Source organism: Chrysemys picta, chromosome 2, assembly GCF_011386835.1.
Source record: "Chrysemys picta bellii isolate R12L10 chromosome 2, ASM1138683v2, whole genome shotgun sequence".
NCBI lineage: Eukaryota > Metazoa > Chordata > Testudines > Emydidae > Chrysemys > Chrysemys picta.
This window is the reverse complement of record NC_088792.1, coordinates 274954698-274974864: the sequence shown is the minus strand read 5'-3', so window position 1 is coordinate 274974864 and position 20167 is coordinate 274954698. Positions and strand designations below refer to the sequence as shown.

General features: G+C 43.4%; 1 protein-coding gene across 1 annotated transcript in view; it reads right to left on the bottom strand.

Annotated features, from left to right (window-relative positions):
* The window catches only part of TG (thyroglobulin), a 202401-nt gene that overhangs the window by 8495 nt on the left and 173739 nt on the right, over positions 1 to 20167 (bottom strand). Inside the window, exons 44-45 of the mRNA XM_042860977.2 lie at positions 13813 to 13994; positions 10336 to 10443 (exon numbers count right to left, since the gene is read on the bottom strand). Of these exons, the coding sequence (XP_042716911.2) occupies positions 10336 to 10443; positions 13813 to 13994 (290 nt within the window). The remainder of the gene's footprint in view (positions 1 to 10335; positions 10444 to 13812; positions 13995 to 20167) is intronic.

Here is a 20167-nt window from a genome sequence, read left to right as displayed (position 1 = left end):
CCTTGAAAGGCAGAGATAACTATTAACAGAATAGACTTAGACTAGTCTAAGCTATATGACTTATAACAGGAAAGACATGTCTAGCCATATGTTTCCATTCCATTTTGTGTTGTTAAATTCTTATTGATAACTACACAAATACATGGGGATTTAAACCGGGGGCGAGGTTGGGGAGTGCTGTAACTCAGATAACATGTGGATGGAATTTAGTTGATATCCTCTCCCCAAAATTCATTCCATCTTAATCCATGTGAAGAGCTCTACCCAGGTTTCCTGATATGGCATTAAGTAACGTATAGGCAATAGAAGTCCTCTGCTTCCCAAGCTATATTGTTTTGAACCTTGCTCTTTTGGGTAGTGAGTGTGGTAGGACCTGGATGGGGGAAATGCAAAGCAATGAGAGAGTCTGACGAGATGTTTGAGGCAAACGTGAAACAGCAGCTGATTTGGAGAAGCTTAGACTTGGTATGATCTTCAAACCTGCCTTGGTTCTGGTTGCAGACATTGAGCAAAATCCTGCAATGCCGTGTGGTATCAAGCCAGACCTATGCACATCCCAGTGGGCAGTGCCACCATGACGACTACTAAAAGAGGTGACAGACGGTTAGGGCTGGCCTCTCTTGGAAAATTAGATAACCCAGCTATGTCACTCAAGGGTGGGAAAAATTCACACCCGAGCCACAGAGTTAAGCCAACTTAACCCTCAGTGTAGACAGCACTAGGTCGAGGAAAGAATTCTTTCATTGACCTAGGTACTACCTCCTGGGGAGATGGATTAACCCCGCTGATCACTGTGGGGAGTATCTACCATGAAGCCCTACAGCAGTACAGCTGCAACAGTAGAGCTGGGCCACTGTAGCATTCTAAGTGTAGACAGAGCATAAGCCTCAGCGGATTTAACTGCCAGCCTGGGGATCTCAGCATCAAGCTAGGTTCTTTTCTCCTCTTGTATCATCACCAGTAACAAACGTTCTGCAGGCCAAATTATTCCCTCCGTGACGTGTGCAGACTCGCTGCCATCAGCGGATCTGCACAGGTGCAACTGGACCTCTAATTGGAATGCAGTAAACAACCCTGTTGATGCCCAAGAAAAAATAGAACCCTGCACAGTTTCTTGGCTGTGATGGAGCTAACAGGAGTAAAGCAATGTACTAAGCCTTATACTAGTCATTGGAGTCATCAGATGTAGATCGGCAGTAGATCTGGGGAGTAAAAAAGTATCATTTTTACATAGTCCTTTGTAACAGAACAATAGAATTTTAAGTGACTTCGCCCCAGGCTACAGAGGAAGTCAGTGTCAGAGCTGAGACCAGAATTCAGAGTTCCTGGTTTCCAGCTTCATGCTCAAGGCACTAGGTTCTGATTGCCACTTAGTAGTAGCCATAGCAAGCCTATGTGATTAGAAAAAAATCACAGGTTATTTATGGTTAGAAGGTAACACTTTCAGACTGATTTGACAGAACAACATGAGATCCAGGCCTCCATGAGATCAACAACAAAACTCCGAGTGACTTTAATGGAGCCAAATGTATAGCTTAAGAATATGATTCCAAATTTCATTTGTACATAATGGATCACACATTTGCACAATCCTTTGGCCCCTTTGAAAATCAGATCAAATGGTACAAATCTAGAATTCTTTTCTCAAGAAGTATCGGAAATGATAAATTCACTTCTTTGTACAGACTTCTAAATTCCCTTTGAATGAATACTGATAGATTTACAGAGAAAGAATCAGTGTCTGGTGATGACCCTGGCAGCACCAATCTAAACCAATCTTATAGAAAAGGAGCAATCTTCCAGCAATTTAAGCATTTTGCTTGTATTTCTATGTTCATCCTTATGACTAATAAAAAAATAAAACCAAACCACCTAGTGAAGAAGATACTATTTGGCTGCAGACAAAGAAGAAAAGAAATAACTAGACATTTATAGCAGCATAATGGGCCAAATTTACTCCCAGGTGCGACCTCGTAGCCTCCAGGGATACATTTGGCTCCTTGCATCTCCACATATTACATAATCCTTTCAGACAAGTGGCAGCATATATAAAAGAGAAAAACATTTCTCTTGGTTTCTTTAAGGAAAATTGGAACATATGGAAAAAACTTACAGGAATGACAATTCCTACTGGCATAAAACAGTCACCGTTGTACTAAGCAGGCCCAAGCGGATACATTTGAGTTGCAAGAATATCCTGACCTTTCTTGGGTATTTTCATACAATTCAATCACTGTATACGATTTACTCCTAATATATAAAGTTTTCACCTGTACATTAGGGATGTACAAATTGAATCAAACAGATGTCAACTAATGGGAACAGTGGTCCAAGTCAAGAATGTGACTGTTTATGTTATTAGATTTTAATGCCAGAAGGGGCCATTGGGATCATCTAGTCCAGGGGTGAGCAAACGTTTTGGCCCGAGGGCCACATCTGGGTGGGGAAATTGCTTGCAGGGCCATGAATGTAGGGCTGGGGCAAGGGGTTGGGGTGCATGAGGGAGTGCGGGGTGTGGGAGGGGGTGCAGTGTGCAGGAAGGGGCTCAGGGTAAGGGGTTGGGGTCCAGGAGGGGTGCGGGGTGTGGCGGGGGCTCAGGCCAGGGGGTTGGGATGCAGGAGGGGTGTGGGATGGGGTTGGGGTGCAGGCAGGAGGCTCAGGGCAGGGAGTTGGGGTGCAGGAGGGGTGCACGGTTCAGCCCCGCACTGCCTGGGAAGCGGCCAGCTTCACGTCCCTGAGCCTGCCCTGGCCCCGGCCCCGCACTGCTCCAGGAAGCGGCCAGCATCACATCCCTGTGGCCCTTGGGGGAGGGGGAGCAAAGAGCTCTGCGCGCTGCACTCGCCTGTGGGTTCCACACCCAAAGCTCCCATTGGCTGCAGTTCCGTAGGGACGTGGTGCTGGCCGCTATCCAGAGCGGTGTGGGACCTGCGGCGCCACGGGGGTGGCAATCCCATGGACCAAATCCAAAGCCCTGAGGGGCCAGATCCGGCTCACGGGCCATAGTTTGCCCACCCCTGATCTAGTCTGAACTGCTGCATAACATAGGCCATGGAATTTTATCCAATAATTCTTGCATTAAACCCAGTAAAACGTGGTTCATCTAGAGAATGTATTTAGAAAGACATCCATTCAGGTCAAGCATGCTCATGGCAACTGACACAGACTCTGAGGGCCAGAGCTCCAATAAAGGGCTGGGAAGGTGGATGCATTTTATGCAATCCAAAATGTGGATTCCAAATGCCAAACTGCACTTTTGGAAACTGGATGCTTGAAAACTTGGCCCTTTGGTTGATGTGTGTAGTTTCAAAGGATACTTTTGCATTTTTTGGTCCCCCAAGACTTTTAGCTTGTTGTTGCTGTGACACTAGATTGCTGCTGATGTCTTCCCTGTCCATCAGTATGGCCCTATCAAATTCATGGCTGTGAAAAATGCACCGCAGACTGTGAAATCTGGTCTCCCCCATGAAATCCGGCTCTTGAGGGAGGGGTTGGGGAGGTTGTGGGATTGCAACCTTTACTTCTGTGCTGGTGTTGCCTTCCGAGCTGGGCAGCTGGAGAGTGGTGGCTGCTGGCCAGTGGTGGCTGCTGGCCCAGTGCCATTGCCAGCAGCAGTGCAGAAGTGAGGGTGGCATGGTATGGTATTGCCACCCTTACTTCTGTGCCCCTGTCAGCAGCAGCTGGCTGGAGCCAGGGGAGGTTCCCAGAGGTGGGACCATGGAGCCCGGCACACGGTAGGAGCCCAGCACACCTAGGAGCCCTCGATCGGGGTGCCCTCAGCCCTGCCCCTCCCCGGCTCTAGGCCTAGCTCTCATGGGGTTAAAGGTTGTTAAAGGGGCAAAAGGGGCCTTGTGCCGGCTGCATGTGTATGTCGGGGGACCCCAGCACCACCCTTACCACAGCACCATGGGTGATTGCCCACCCATAAGGTTGGCTCTGCCCCCACAAAAGTGATAACTCCCCTGTACCATGCCACCCTCACTCTGTGCTGCTGCTAGCAGCGGTGCTGCCTTCAGAGCTGGTCTCCCAGTCATCAGCCACATAGCTTCTTGCAGCCGGGGGAGGTTCCCAGAGGTGGGTCTGACCCAGCCCCAGGAGTGGCCCATGCAGGGAAAGAGGAAGTCCTGTCCCTCCCCAGCCTGGCTGGGATCAGCAGCTGGATCTGCTGAGTAATGAGGCCCCCAAATCTGAACACGACCACCCTAAAGGAAGAAATTTTAGAAAAAAGATTATATTTGGACCAGTAGGCTGGATATCAGAGAATCAGCAAAGGGACTTGAGGAGATGTGACATGATTAGATAAGTGGGAAAGGAAGATTATTTTAGTGGAAGCATATGGGATGGATAGAAGAAAAGCGAGGTTTGAGCAGAGTAGATTATAATAGTCCAAGGGGAAGAAAACCAAGTTTTAGCAGAAGCTGTGGAGAGAAAGTAGCAGATTTTAGAGGGATTTTAGAGGGAAAAGGGACAAGACCTTGGCAAGTGTAAACGTATACTCTGATTACTGATCCTGCTTGGCTAAAAACTCCACACATCTTCCAGTGTTTGTTACCACGTCCCCCTGCCCACCATTTTAATTCACTTGTTTGTCTCATCCACCTGTTAGGCCTTGTCTTGTAGATACGTAAATTCTTAGAAGCAATTTCCTTGTACAGCCCCTAACACAACGGGACTCAACATGGTAGGCTGCTGAGTGCACCTGAATAATAATAATTAGGCTGAGGTTCTCTGGGCCTGTTATGCAGAAGGTCAGATTAGATCATCATAATGGTCCCATCTGGGATCATTAATTATTTAATTAAGTAAATACATTTCTTGAAGTATAAATATAGAATGTCTGTTTTTATTCTGCCATATTCTTGGTAAGTTTTACAGCCGACATTTGTATGAGCGTTATTAATCAGAAAACCAATATACTTCACAGCTGAGTAGATTCACATCCAAACTGAATCTGAATGAAGAACTCTTCCCATCCCTTTTATTTAGGGGTATCCTATCGCCTGCTACTGAAATGCAGCCAACCCTGAGTACGTGGCAGCTGCTCAACAACACACAGCAACCCCACACAACAGTAAAGAAGTGAAGAATACAACACTCCAACTAAAGTTACAGAAAGGAAGCAGAATGCAATTGCCGATACAGGAATTTGGGCAGGACATCAAGGTTAACAACAATTACTCTTGCAAGAACTATTATGGAATTTTTACTGACTGTGCGATAACTCCTCACTTAGCATAAATCAATGTAGTTCCACTGACTTTACTGGAATTACATCGATTAACAGCAGCTCATTATCTGGCCCTTTAAGTGAGAAGGACCTTGATTTTTATATATCATCTAAAACACAGCACCTCCGGCTGCACAGTGGGACTGAAAACCATGTTGGGGCTTTGCTATAGTAATAATTCAATGAGAGCAGTGCCACTTAAGGAATCATCAACAAGCCAGATCACATCTGGGGTTATATAGAAAGAGCCTAAAGGGTTAATGAATAGCTTCTTTGCCGTTATCGGTACTATTTACAAAACCAAACAAACAGAATCATTGCGGTCACAATGTACTTATCCTGTCTCCGTTTTCCTGTAACTAAAATTATATCCTGAATTTCTACACTCTAAAAACAACCAGTCCTGAGCAGCCACATTCTTGCTGCATTGTTTGGAACCAATGTTTACTCTCAGGCTTTACGTCTTCTGCAAAGGGTAAAAAAAATGACATCTGTGTTATATATTTTTGCTGCAGATCATTGATGCAGGAGTTGGCTATGAATTTTGTTCCTTACTCAAATAGAAACTGAAGACTAAAGCAGACAGACACAGTGTCACGCCAAGCCGAGAGAATTTTACCATATGGATAGTGATATTAGTTCACCCACTGCAAGTTCCACTTTGTTACTTGAGAACCCCCAGTTAATGGTTTCCTGTAATTCTGCACATATATAATAAACAGAAGTGTCGACTGTTCTTTCCATCTATAGCCGTGTATTTGTATATGTATAAAATAATATAGCACACATTATGTGTGCATATATACATATCAACGACATTCTAATGCAAGACGAAGTTCTCTTTTTACCATCATCTCTATATTTTAATGCCTCTAGCCTTCTGCAGTTATTTATTAGTTAACTATAAAAAGTTTTGGGAGCCCAAATGACTTACAGTGGACGAGGTAGTACCTTTTATTGGACCAATAAAAGATATTATCTCACCTACTTTGTCTCTCTAATATCCTGGGACTGACACGGATACAACTGTTACAGTGGCTGACACACACAGAACTTGCAACATGTTAGACTGTGTGATATATGCACAAGGTATGTGTAAAGTATCAAGGCATATGTAGCAGGACACTTGAATTTTGAGTCCATGGTAGAGTAGGAACTAGAAGACATGCAGGGATCATTGTATTGTGCAACAACCGGTTTGGGAACAGCCATCTGCACAGTATGACGATTACTGCTATCTATGAAACTTGGGTACTTATATGGTCCCCAGTACTGTCACACCTGATCACATAATAATGTTTAATGTATTTATCCTTACAACACCTCTGTGAGGTAGGGAAGTGCTATTGTCTGTATTTTACAGATGGAGAACTGAACTGCGACACAGGGAGGCTGAGCGACTTTGCCCAATGTCACACACGAAGTCTATAGCAGAGCAGGGACTCAAACCTGCCTCTCTCAAGTCCCAGAGGCGGTCCTAACCACTGGGCCCTCCTTCCTCTCTTCCATGTGAAATTATTACAGCTCGTACAAAACACTCTGCAAGTCAATAAAGTTGAGTCATATCATGCAGCTTCCCTGTCTCAAACATTTCCATATACTAGAGATAGGCTCAAGATGTAAAAACTAGACACGGGGGCAAATTTGAACTTCTCATGGCTTGAAGTAAAGCTGGGGAAATAGTGAAAAATATACCTGTATTCAGAGATTTATGGAAAAATTTCCAGTTACCTGGGAAATCTAGAGAGGTAGGTAAATTCTGAGAAACGGTGTTTATGAATATTCTAAAATGTGTTATCTAAATTACTCAGATTCAATCATTCAACTGGCTCTAGTTTGAGGGGGTCCGTTTGGACACATTTCTATCATACACAAGGATTTTGTATTTTACTGCCTTGAGATTACAGGGTTTTTCTCATGTTATTGACTTGAAAGCACTTTGTAATGAGTTTATTCCATGCAAAGTCACACAAACCAATGGACTCATCGGCATGGTTTGCTTGGTGTGTAATGGAGCTGTCAGACAGTGTGCTGGAGTGATTTTCACCTGCCAGAAATGAAATGAAGAATTAGGAGAAGCTCAATTAGCAACAAACTACTTACGTGGCCCAGGTAATATTTTGTATTGTTCCTCACCCACCTTGTCTCTCTAATATCCTGGACTGACATGGATACAACTACACTGCATGTAACAGTGGCCCATACACACACAACTTGTTAGACTGTGTGATATACCCACAGATTTGTGAGCAGTATGAAGCTGTGCACTGAATCAGACTGGGGTCCTACGGAAAAAATTGTGTGCGATGATGTATAAGTACAAGGGGATCAAATTAAGGTTGCACAGGCAACCTGAATTCTGGTGTTTCCTAACTTTTATGGGCTTGACTTTGCAACCTAAATAAAGCTCTTTTAACATCATTTTTGTTTGTTTTTTTAAATTCAAGCATGAGTAAAGATGTGCCTGGACCATGAAGTTTAGCTCCAATCTGAACCTGACACACGGAAGATTCAGATCTTAACGTTCCAGTTTGGACCCAGTTCTTATTATAAGTGACTTAGCTCCAAGCTGCTCAGAGAGCCTGAGATTCTAACTGAGGAGTTCCTGGCTCCCTGTCTTGTGTTTTCACCACTAGACTACACCTTTCTACCTCCCTAGTGTCAGACACCAGCTTTTTTGTAAGTGGCTATGGGAAAGTGAACTAATAATCTTTGTTGCAACTAATTTTTTTCTATGATCAGTTCTGAACTGACCAAAAGGGAGGCACAAAGAATGTAATATGTTCAGCTGGAAAGCATGAAACAAGACTGAAAGAGCTGGCTTAGATGCTGGCTAATATATAAATATTTGAAGAATGTGTACTCAAGCCAGGGAAAGCTATATAAACTCTTACTGATATGGGGAGTTTGAGAAGTAGTCAATCTTGCAAATATAAACAAGATCTCTAATGGGACAAGATGAGGGTGAAAGTTTGCTGAATCCTCCTCGATTTCTGTGGTTCTAAAACACTTCCTATGGGATCCATAAGCACTATCACATCTACCCTGCAATTAGCCGCTATTATAGCCAATAAGTGGACTACCTCCGTTCTCCTGCAAGATGAAACTTGCTGGCTAAATTGAGAACACACCTTTCAATTTATTCTGCTGGGTTTTGGTGGAGTCAGGGCCGGCGCAACCCATTAGGTGACCTAGGCAGTCGCCTAGGGTGCTACAATTTGGGGGGCGGCGACCGCAGTGGTATTTCGGCAGCGGGACCTTCCACTGCCTCTGGGGTGGGGGGCGGCATTTCAGGGCGGGACCTTCCGCCGCCTAGGGCGGCAGAAAAGCTGGCGGCGCTTCTAGGCGGAGTGCATCTCTGTTCCATTTGGAGTCTTGTAAAAGTCACTTATCTAAGTACATTGGTAACCAGACAGAATTGTGTGACTGTTCCTGCAAGAGTTCCCAATGAAATGACGGCTCCCCAGGGAGTCAACTCTTCTCTGCTTTAAATAAAGTGTCTATATCTGCTACAGCACCACAGTGTCATCTTCTGTAGCCCAGATCTCAGTTGGTTTTAAAACGCTCTCTGCCATGCAATCGGAAACAAATTTATTCACAGCTTGTAGCCCAACTTCAGCTAAAACGCCCTCCCGACTCACCAAAACAAAACCTCTACCCATTCAGCCATCCCATCTCTTCAGGGAGACACTGGGAAAAGAGAGCTCTAGTCACGACGCTAGACATTAATTAAAAGACACTACTGGACCAGGTGAATGGAGGACATGGAGAGAGAAAATTGCTGTAGAAACACTATGGCCCCAATTCAAGAATGCACTATAAGCATGTGCTTAAGGGTAAGTATATGCTTAAGTGCTTTGCTCAGTCAAGGTCTTTATTAGCAATGATGCGAGATGTTGCCTTTACTGACTCTCTGACACTTCTGGCCTGGGAAGGAAGGAACCAGATGCTTCTCATGGCAGTGAAAAGCCCCAACCGCTAGCTGGAAACTAAGCTGCCCAGCCTTGACTTCTCTGGAGGGACATGTTTAAACGAGTTTGAAAATCTCCAGATAAAACAAGTAAAAGCTGATTAACCTTCATAATCTGCAGTTATTCACTATGGAAGAGGATACTTGCAGCCCAGTAGAATTAGGGGTTTGGGCTTCGGCACTTATCAAAACCATTAAAAAAATTGATTGAGAAGCTGTTTCTAGCTGGAGTTTTAACCCTTTCTTTTAAAACTTGATGCTGCTTCTCCACATAATGTGAGTAACCCCCTAGAGTCACAAAAAGGAACCCCCTCATGCTAAGGTCAGACATGCTTGGCTTAGGCCCTGATCTTGCAAACACTCATGTATGCGAGTAACTTTCCCAGTGAACTCTCGGAAGGTGCAGCCAAGGCGCAGAGGAGACAGATGGCTTTAAGTGACCATCACACCATACAGGTTTTGCTTGCTCTGGGAACTAATGCAAATGCTGGTTGAATTATAGCATCCCAGAAGGCTGCTCTAACTTATGGCAGTCTTGCCACTGCTGCCATGGGACTGCTCTGCAACCAAGAATGGCCGCAGCACAAAGCGGTCCTACCGTGCTCCTGCACTGGGGAAGTTTTCCAGGGACCACTGAAGTTCCTTTGTGGCCTGTCAGTGCTACCAGAGAGGTGGACGGGACTGGTTCAGGGCCCAGAGTCTGGTGCAGTGACCTGCCCAAGGTCACACAGGTTATCTGTGGCAGAGCTGGAAAATGAAGCTAGATCTCCTGAGTCCCAGCCCAGTGCTTTAACCTGATCATCCATCCTCTCTAGTCGGAAGGTCATCATTAAGCTTCTGATCGTTGGGCAAACAGTCAATGGTAAAGTTCCATTGACTTCAACAGGAGCGGTCTTAAACCAATGCTGAGTGCATCTCGAAATTCTACCCCTTTCCCTTTTGTGCTTTATCAAGAATCATCATCCTTTAAAAAAAAAAAAAGTCTATTGACCATGGATGACTTATGCCCAGTACCATGTAAAGAAGGAAAAGCTGGTCCAATGACTTGTCCAATGTAGAGCAGAGACAAAACCAGACCAGACTACCCTGGTTTTGGTTTCACAAACTCCACATCCAAACAACAAGGTAAGACAGATCTTACCTGCTCTGAGAGGAGCTCACAGGCACATGGTACATGAAGACATTCCCTCTGGAGTTATCAGCCCAGTCCTTGGCCATGCTGATAATGGGACAGGTGATAAAGTGGTCACTGAAAAGATTCAAAGAAGAGACTATTCTCATATGGAAACAATTATTACGTAACTAGAAAAGACTTTAAATAATCTTTCTATTTTTGACTGCAGGCTTCCTCATGTCTCCCAGAAAGGCTCCTATACTTGCCTTTCTCCCTAGTGGAGTGAGACAGTTCCCCTGCACACCCACGCTCCACAGGGAGAAGGAAAGGGCAATTATAGTCAATGTTGTTTAGAAAGCTCAAAAAATTATGCTCTAAATTATGCTTTTCCATGCATAATAATGTTGCATATTTAAAATATTGCAGGCCTAGGAAGCATTCTCTCACTGATTCCTGGCTTTCTAATGGTATAGATCTCATACTTCTTGCTCCAGTGGTTTGCAAAATATGTATTCAGTGACATTTTGTGAAAGCACTTAAATAGCTTATTGATTAAGGCTGAATATCGCCCATTCTGGATCGCGGATCTGTGTAATTTTGGAGGGAACTTCTGCGTTTGGGAGAAGAAAAGGAACATTTATTTGGCATGTCTTAAAAGGCATCCATTTGACACTGCTTGGGGATATGGAATAGGATAAGCAGTTGTCTGGGAGAGATGGCTTTGTGGGCAGAGTAAAGGGTAAAGTGATTCCAGTTACATGACAAATCTAATTTACCACATGGATCGGAAATTTATCAAATAGAAATCACCACCACACACTTGTATTATATGCACAAAGACTTCACACAAGACATTATGTGTGGGTGTATACATCCAGATCTACATATATATGTATACATGGATGAAAGTCAGAGATTTCAATTCTTGTTCATTGCAGTGAATATGCTAGCCTTGCTGCTACAAAGAGCTTTTATAGGAACTGCCATAAGTGAGTGGTGAGGGGAAAGAATATGTAAGAGGAGCACAACAATTAATTTCTTTATTTAAGCATTTCAACTACACGGCCCCTCCCTAGGGCAGCTATTTTAGTTGAGCAAAATTTATTTTAAGTTCACAGAACCTCAGCTCAGAAACCACAAAGACATGGTCTGACTGACCACAACTTTCTGTAGGAGTTACGGTAGGCAACACCCATCGAAAACTAAAGCCACTATTCTTTGTAAATCTATAAGCATGAGGTTTTATCAGAGCGGATGGTCTTTGAAATATCAGGAGCTACATCACTTTGAGACCATTCGTTCTGAAGGAAGATTCTGAAATCAACTGGCCATTAAAAGCTAAATTCTGTGCAGGAGGAGCAGGGAAAGGAGTCAAATATTCTAGGGAAATTTAAAAAAAACAAAAATGAGATACTGCAACACTTTAAAACCTGTGCATCTCTGCAAACACCTATTATGACTCTAGGAACAGAAGAAGCTTGCATAATTGAAAAAAAGTTTCCTTGTGTATTTTAAGAATAGAAACAAATAGCATGGAGAGTACGTGTGGTTTTGTGTACCTTCTTATAGCTCAGAAAATACTGTATAGAAAAAAAACGGTGAAACAATTTAAACCCAGAAAAAATATCTAAGAATATTACCAAAGCAAATTAAAACCAAAACCAAAACCCAGAAATACTCCTAAATTGTAATACATAGGGCACGTGGGTTACAACTTAACCACTTAAGCTTCTTTCTCATGGTCTATGACCCCACTAGAACTTGACTGAAAAATGATAGCCCCATAACATGAAACTGGTCTGGGTTTATATATTTACCCAATTATTTTTTAAACCCTTCTTCCCTATCTAGCCATCTTCAGTATTTATAAGTTATGTATCACCATCTTCTCGTCTCTGAAATATCTGCTATAGCCTGGAGTAAATATTAGGGTGGAAGTGTTGTCTAGTGGTTAAAACAAGGGACTTGAATTTTGGTGACCTGGGTTCTGTTACGGGTCCTTCTACTTCCTCACTGTATGAGTTTGGGCAACTCACTTATCTCTGTGAATCAATTTACTCATCTGATAAATGTGGATAATAATATCCACCCCTGATGGTGGGTGCTCTGGGGCTTGTTTAGTGTTTATAGCTAGGGCCCTATCAAATTCATGTCTGTTTTGGTCTGTTTTAGTCAATTTCACAGTCATAGGATTTTTAAAATTGTAAATTTCATGATTTCAGCTATTTAAATCTGAAATTTCAGGGTGTTGTAATTGTAGGGATCCTGACCCAAAAAGGAAGTGTGAGGGGCAGAGCAGGGGCTGGAGCAGCACGCAGCTGCGCAGGGTACCAGGAAATTTGGTGCCCCGAATTTCCTGGTGCCCTGTGCAGCTGCGTACTTTGCGTATGGGTAAGGACGGTCCTGCCTGTATGCTAACCAAAGATAGCAAAGAGTAGTTTCTGCAAAGAGGAAGGCTTTCTAATCATGAAGGGCCAGATTTTAGCCACCTTTGCAGGGGTGCAGTGGAGGAGAAGGTGCACGGAGGGAGCCAGGAAGTATTAGTGCACTAATTTAGGAGATTGGCATTTTACAGTCACTGTGCACTGGTGTAAATGACTACACAAGGTGCCAGGAAATGAAGCATCAAGCTCAAAGGCTTTCTCTGCCTTAGTTTAGCTGTCTGTGGAATGGGATCAATAATACACAGAGGTGGTGTGACAATTAGTTAATGCCCAAACCTGCAAGTCTTCTGTGTATGCAGATCCCATTGTTTTACATAGGAGAGCCATTTGTGGAGCGCTTTCCAGAAAGGATAAACTATATTTTTACACTTGGATAACATACATATGAGTGCAAAGGCCAATATTTTGAAATCTGACTCTCTGAACGTTGTAGGCATCTAAATCCACACTCAGCCACCTAAATAAAAGTTACCAGTTTTCAAAGTTTTTGGACTTGTCTAGTTCCTTCAAGAGCTGCTGTAAGGTGCTCCAAACCTCTGAAAATCAGGCCAGTTATTTAGGTATCAAATTGTGCATGCTGGTGGCAAACTTTAGTCACCTATCTTTGAAAAATGTGGCCCAGGAACTGTCATGCTGTAATGAGGATCACCTGGGTGAGAAAATGCCTTCTTGCAACCAAATCATTTTTAATAGCAAAAGGTACCTAGACAAATACTGTCCGGTAACCTTTTTGGTCTCAATATTTTTTTTACTCCAAAATGCGCCTGATGTGGAAAACCCATTTTCAAAAGGGCACCAAAACCATTTCAGCTCCCTCCTTTTACTAACAGCGCATGGCTATTAGAAGATTTAAAATAAAGAAAAAGAAAAAGAAAAAAGAACCCCAAACAGCCAGCCTACTATGCAATCCAAATCCTCCAGCCTCCTTTTCCCATCTCTCGATGCAGGTGCTTGTAAGGTCCTCACCACCATAGTATCTGAGTGCGTATTTGACAATGATGAAAACCCAAACCTGTTTTACCCCGAATCACACAACAGAATCCTAAAATGAATTTCTTACCGTGTGGCGTTCTCCAAAGCCCGGGAAAATGATGCATAATCGGCCGTCGAGTGTTGGAGGGAATAGTACCAGGCAGCTGCATCTTCAATGAAGGAATTGGAGTCCTCTCCTCCGAGGGAATTTTGCAGAGCCTGATAAAAGGCTGTTTTGCTATTGACTCGTCCTTGACTTTCTTCGAATTTCTAAGAGCAAAATCAGGGTCTTTTTTAAAAACGAAAGTTCAACATTCCACAGAATGCCCTGTACATAGGCTCAAACCACCCTCTGCAGAATCACCCGGGGAGACAGCACTCTTCATGCTGATGAACTCCCATGGGAAGGCAGAGCGCTGTCTCCAACCCCTGACATTATCATACAAAGATGCCCCTCTGCTGAGGCTCTGTGGGGGTTTACGGGAAGGATGCAGTAGGGGGATGCTGCTCTCTGCTGCATAGTCCTTGGATTTGCATCTGAAAATAGACGCAGCAGGTAATTCAGCTTGGAGCTGCATTACCTCCCTCTGAGTCCTCTTCATGGCTACTACAAAGAAGCCATGGGGGACCCAGCCATTAGCAGTGCAGCTGCACTAGGAGCTACACTGCCAAGGTGAGGGGCAGTTCCAGGATAGAGGGGAAATCCCTTCCCCACAGATGTCTGAGATCTACAAGGGTGCAAGAAGCAACAGAGGGTCCTTTGGCACCTTTAAGACTAAGGGTAGGTCTACACTTACCCGGTAGTTCGGCGGCGAGCGATCGAACTTCTGGGTTCGACTTATCGCGTCTTGTCTGGACGAGATAAGTCGAACCTGGAAGTGCTCGCCGTCGACTGCCGTACTCCAGCTAGAGGAGAGGAGTACGCGAAGTCGACGGGGGAGCCTGCCTGCCGCGTCTGGACCGAGGTAAGTTCGAACTAAGGTACTTCGAACTTCAGCTACGTTATTCACGTAGCTGAAGTTGCGTACCTTAGTTCGAATTAGGGGGTTAGTGTAGACCTGGCCTAACAGAAGTATTGGGAGCATAAGCTTTCGCGGGTAAGAACCTCACTTCTTCAGATGCAAGTAATGGAAATCTCCAGAGGCAGGTATAAATCAGTATGGAGATAACGAGGTTAGTTCAATCAGGGAGGGTGAGGTGCTCTGCTAGCAGTTGAGGTGTGAACACCAAGGGAGGAGAAACTGCTTCTGTAGTTGGAAAGCCATTCACAGTTTTTGTTTAATCCTGATCTGATGGTGTCAAATTTGCAAATGAACTGGAGCTCAGCAGTTTCTCTTTGGAGTCTGGTCCTGAAATTTTTTTTGCTGTAAGATGGCTACCTTAACATCTGCTATTGTGTGGCCAGGGAGGTTGAAGTGTTCTCCTACAGGTTTTTGTATATTGCCATTCCTGATATCTGACTTGTGTCCATTTATCCTCTTGCGTAGTGACTGTCCAGTTTGGCCAATGTACATAGCAGAGGGGCATTGCTGGCATATGATGGCATATACAGTCAAGGGTGCAAGAGAGTGCAACCTTCACATTTCACAATCCTCCAAGCCCTCCCCATCATGCTGGGAAGCTCCCTGCTGGGAAGCCCTCTCATGGCTTCTTCCAGGGTGAGTCAATATAGCCCAAAGAAAATGGGGGATCAAACTTCAGTTATACTAAAGAGACCACAGGGCATAACCTCAGCTGGTGTAAAGTCAGAGGGTGCCCACATGTGACCACAGGAGTAAGGAGGGGTGGAGGAGACAGGGCCAAGGCAAAAAGACTCCTGTTCCTATGGGAATCCAGAGATCGGCATGCAGAGAGCTGTCTCATGCCATGCCCAGTTTCCCGCCCCTGTTCTTGATGGAGCCAACAAGTCCTGGAGGCTTTTGACATCTCTGTTATTTAGGGATGTTATCTGTTATCCTTTTAGATCTTTCACATTCTGTTTTTAAATGGCAGAATTGATTCCAGGTTTGGAAACAGAGCGACTTCTTTAAAAGCTTGAAACGAGATTTCCTGTCTGCAGGAGACACTTGCACAGGTGCATGGGGGATGAAATTTGGTAAGATATTTTTAAAACATTTCAGATAGAAACATCTAAAAAGCATGATGTCTTTATCATCATGGCTGGCCCTCCTGAAACAAAACAGATCTAAATCTGCCCAGTCAAATTACTATAGATACTTCTACTGAATATTTTATTTTGTTGACCTGCATCTGTTTTTCCTCAAACAACTCAAAAAATCTTTCCACTACCCTGCATAGAATGTACCAAAAGCTACAGAAGGAATAATTGCTTTCCCAATAGATTCATAGAAATTAGAGATGGGAAAAAAAGTCTCAAGACACAAAATCCATCCCCTGTTGCCATCATAGGATGGTCCTTATTACTCATTCTAGTGTTCTTTCCAGTCCAGTTTTCAATGACCATTATCATGGGATCTGAAAGGCCCATAGATAATGGGTAGGTGATGGGATAAAACACAAAGAAAAGTGAAAGAGGAGTAATGTGCCCTGTTAGTTGCACAATTTCAGTGCAGCTTGGTTTCTTTCCCTCTTTTTTTCTTATTTTTAGGAGATTCTGTCATCTAATTTGTTTCCATTTCACTGAGTGAGCATTAACGGTGTACATAAGTGCACATTTTTCAGCAAGAAACTGAAACATTATCACTAAGGAACTGATTCAAAGCCCATTGAAGTCAGTAGCCGTCTTTCTATTCACATCCATGGAAGATCAGGTCTTTAGGGGCTGGCTGCATCACTGCATTTCTAATGATCTAGTGGCCTCTTTCATTGAAGAATTGGTGCTGATAGATTTGAGCAATTTAGAAAGGGAGGAGTGGGGTAAAGAGGATAATCTTTTATAGATAGTGCCCAGTCCTGCTAATTGCTGAACACCTTGCATGATCCAGTCCTTATTGCATGTTTTAATTTTATATTTAGTGATGGACAGTCTGATGTTGCACCCCATAAGGCTTTATGAAAATATGCTTATGAATGTATATATGACATAACTGGAATATGTTTTATGCTACATATGCCATGTAACATATCTCTGTAAAGGTTATGATCTACTGAATACATTCCTTCTATTTGTATGCATGTATCATTTTTGTATTCGAAGTTATGAATATTGGCTGTGTACTTGCTTGATTTTAAGTAGCCTTAGTAAAGTATTTGGTCAGCTTCTTGAGAAAGGAATGTGCAAGTTAAGTGCCCAATCAAGAAACACTTAACAGACAATGGATCTTGGAAGGCTCCAATCCACATAAGAAGTCTACTTGAAGACGTTAAAGGTAGCATGTGAACCATGGCTGCTACCTGTAAGTTCTGAGTCATGCATGGACATGTGACTTGCCCCTGTGACTGCAAAACTCCATCTTGTAGCTGGGATTCTACACAGGGGGAGGGAGGGGTGTCCACCCACAAGAGAAAGTCTATTTAAACACCTGGGAGACCCCTCCATTTTGTCTTCAGCTGGCTCAAGAGATATCCTTTGGGGGTGGAGAGGCTACCTGAAAGAAACTGGAACAAAGGACAGTAACCAGGGTGTGTGTGTGTGATTGCTGGACCCAGACTAGAAGGAGACTAGTCTGTAAAAGGAAGCTTACTGGAACACCTCCGAGAGTGAGGTTTTATCTGTATTCAGTTTTCTTACAGTATTAGGTTTAGACTTGCATGTTTTATTTTATTTTGCTTGGTAATTCACTTTGTTCTGTCTGTTATTACTTGGAACCACTTAAATCCTACTTTCTGTATTTAATAAAATCACTTTTTTACTTATTAATTAAACCAGAGTATGTATTAATACCTGGGGTGGGGTGGGGCAAACAACTGTGCATATCTCTCTGTCAGTGTTATAGAGGGTGAACAATTTATGAGTTTACCCTGTCTACGCTTTATACAGGATAAAACAGATTTATTTGTGGTTTGGATCCCACTGGGAGTTGAGCATCTGAGTGTTAGAGACAGGAACACTTCTTACGCTGCTTTCAGTTAAGCCTGCAGTTTGTGGGAGATGGTTCAGACCTGGGTCTGTGTTTGTAACCGGCAAGCGTGTCTGGCACAACCAGGCAGGGCTCTGAAGTCCCAATCTGGCAGGGAAAGCAGGGGCAGAGGTAGTCTCAGCACATCAGTTGGCAGTTCCCAAGGGGTTTTCTGTGATTCAACCCATCACAGACACATTATATTCAACAGCTGCCACAGATGCTAAGGGAATGATGAAACATGAGGCTCATTCACTTAGAAGAACAGTTTACAGTGCTTGGTTTACAATTTTTGTCACCCCAAAAATGTCCTAAGAATTTTGGTGCCCTTTCTCAGCAGTCAGATCATAAAATTGTGTCACTAGGGTCTTGTGAGTCAGCTATCACCATGGGAATAGAGCTGGCTGAAAAATGGAATTTCTGTCTCCTTGGAAATTCTGAGTTTTTGAAATTTGGTTTTGTCCTGAATTGAAAAGTTGAATTTTTCACAAAACCAAATATTCTGAAATATTTTCTTTCGACCTCATCGTTTTGACTATATTATATTATAAAGAATCAGAATGATAAAGTCAAAATGAAATGTTTGGCCTTATTGAAATGAAACTTTTAAATAATTTCTCAGTGAAAATGTCAATGAAGTTGATACATTCCCACAAAACATTTCAATCATCTGCTCAGCATATTCCCGCAGAACAATTTTCCACTTGAAAATTTTCAATCAGCTCTAATAGGAAACATTTTCCAAAGAGGGCTTAACATAATAGATAGTAGTAGCTAGATAGAAAGAACTGCAGCCTATGTCAAATAATCTACATTCTACAAACTCTTTCAGAGCTACGGTTTACCGAGCTCAGGAGTTATAGACTCGTGGGCCTTTCTTCAGTATTATAAAAAAACTAGGTAAGAAAATCCTGAAAAACAATGGGCCAGGTTCAGTGGTATGTTGCTTTGCACTGTTTTGGTGACAAGAAGCAGTCATAAACATGGCTTAACTGACTGTCACCCTCAGTTTACAGTTCCTTTCATTGTGGGAGCAAAACTCTAGCATGCCAATGAATGTGGCCCAGTATATTATAAAGCACCTAACTCAGTAGCATATGGTAGAGACAAACCATCACATCTTCTGTAAGGCTAACTGGTACCTCTCCAATGTGTTAGAATAGTGTTAAGAGTTAGCCCTCAAACAGAGTGGATAAGGGGAACAAGTGTATATAGTGATTTTAGTTTTTCAAATGGCTTTTGACTAAGTCCCTCACAGGAGACTATTAAGAAAACTTGCTAGGCAAGAGGTGAGAAGCTCAGCACAACTCTGTCACAGATTCAAGCTAGTTAGGAGATGAAATAAAGAGTTGGAATTAAAGAGTCAATTCTCATCACAGACAGAGCTCAATAGCAGGTTTTTCCCCTTGAGGTCATTACAGTTACAAACTCCTGCAATGGGTTCCATGCAGGTGAGGTCCTGTGCTCTTGAGAAGCCCCACTGACTGCAGATGCTGTGGGAGTACGGGACCGCCTGCACAGCTCAGACTGCATATATGGGATAAATGCATAATATTGCTAACTTTCTTTCCATCCATCCGTTTACCCACCCACCATTTCCTGGCTGTGCAAGACAGCCTGGGTCTGTACTAGGGTGGGTGTACCAGCAGAGAAAAGACAGAAAAAGCCAAAACCTTAGTCCACCAACTAAACAGAATTCAAACTCCCACCATGGCTACGCATCCCTCCTTGCAATCCATGTTCTCTCTACTGTGTACTAAACACACTGTGTGTACACACGCACACACAACATGCATTAGACTTTAAGACCATAAAGGACCTTAGATCATCTAGTCTGAGGGTATGTCTACACTACGGGGACTATATTGGCATAGCTATATGTTGCGTAGCTATGCTGGCATAACTCCGCAGCGTAGAGAGAGCTTACACCCCCGCAAGTGACAATGGCTACCCTACATTGATGGAAGCTGTCTTCTATCGATGTAGCTGCATCTACACTAGGGGTCAGGTCAGCACAACTATTTCAGTCAGGGATGTGGTTTTTTCACATCACTGACAGACGTAGGTATGAGGAGCTAACTCCTGTGTATCACAGGCTGTAGATTTACACCCACTTTCCCCTTTATTGAGACTACTAACTTGTGTTTGACTAAAACATATCATCCAAAAGGCATCTAAGTCTTGATCTTAGACTTCAATAGATGTGGAATCCACTGCTTCCCTTGGCAGTCTGTTCCAATTGTTATTCACCCCCCACTGTTAAAAATGTTGCCTTATTTCTAATCTGAATTTGTCTGGCTTTAACTTCCAGCTATTGGATCTTGTTCTGACTTTCTCTGCTTGAGGGAGATATTAGGTTACTTCAACCCACTCACTGGCCAGTGCCTGGGGGGATGGGGCCATGGCTCCACTTCCTCTCCACCA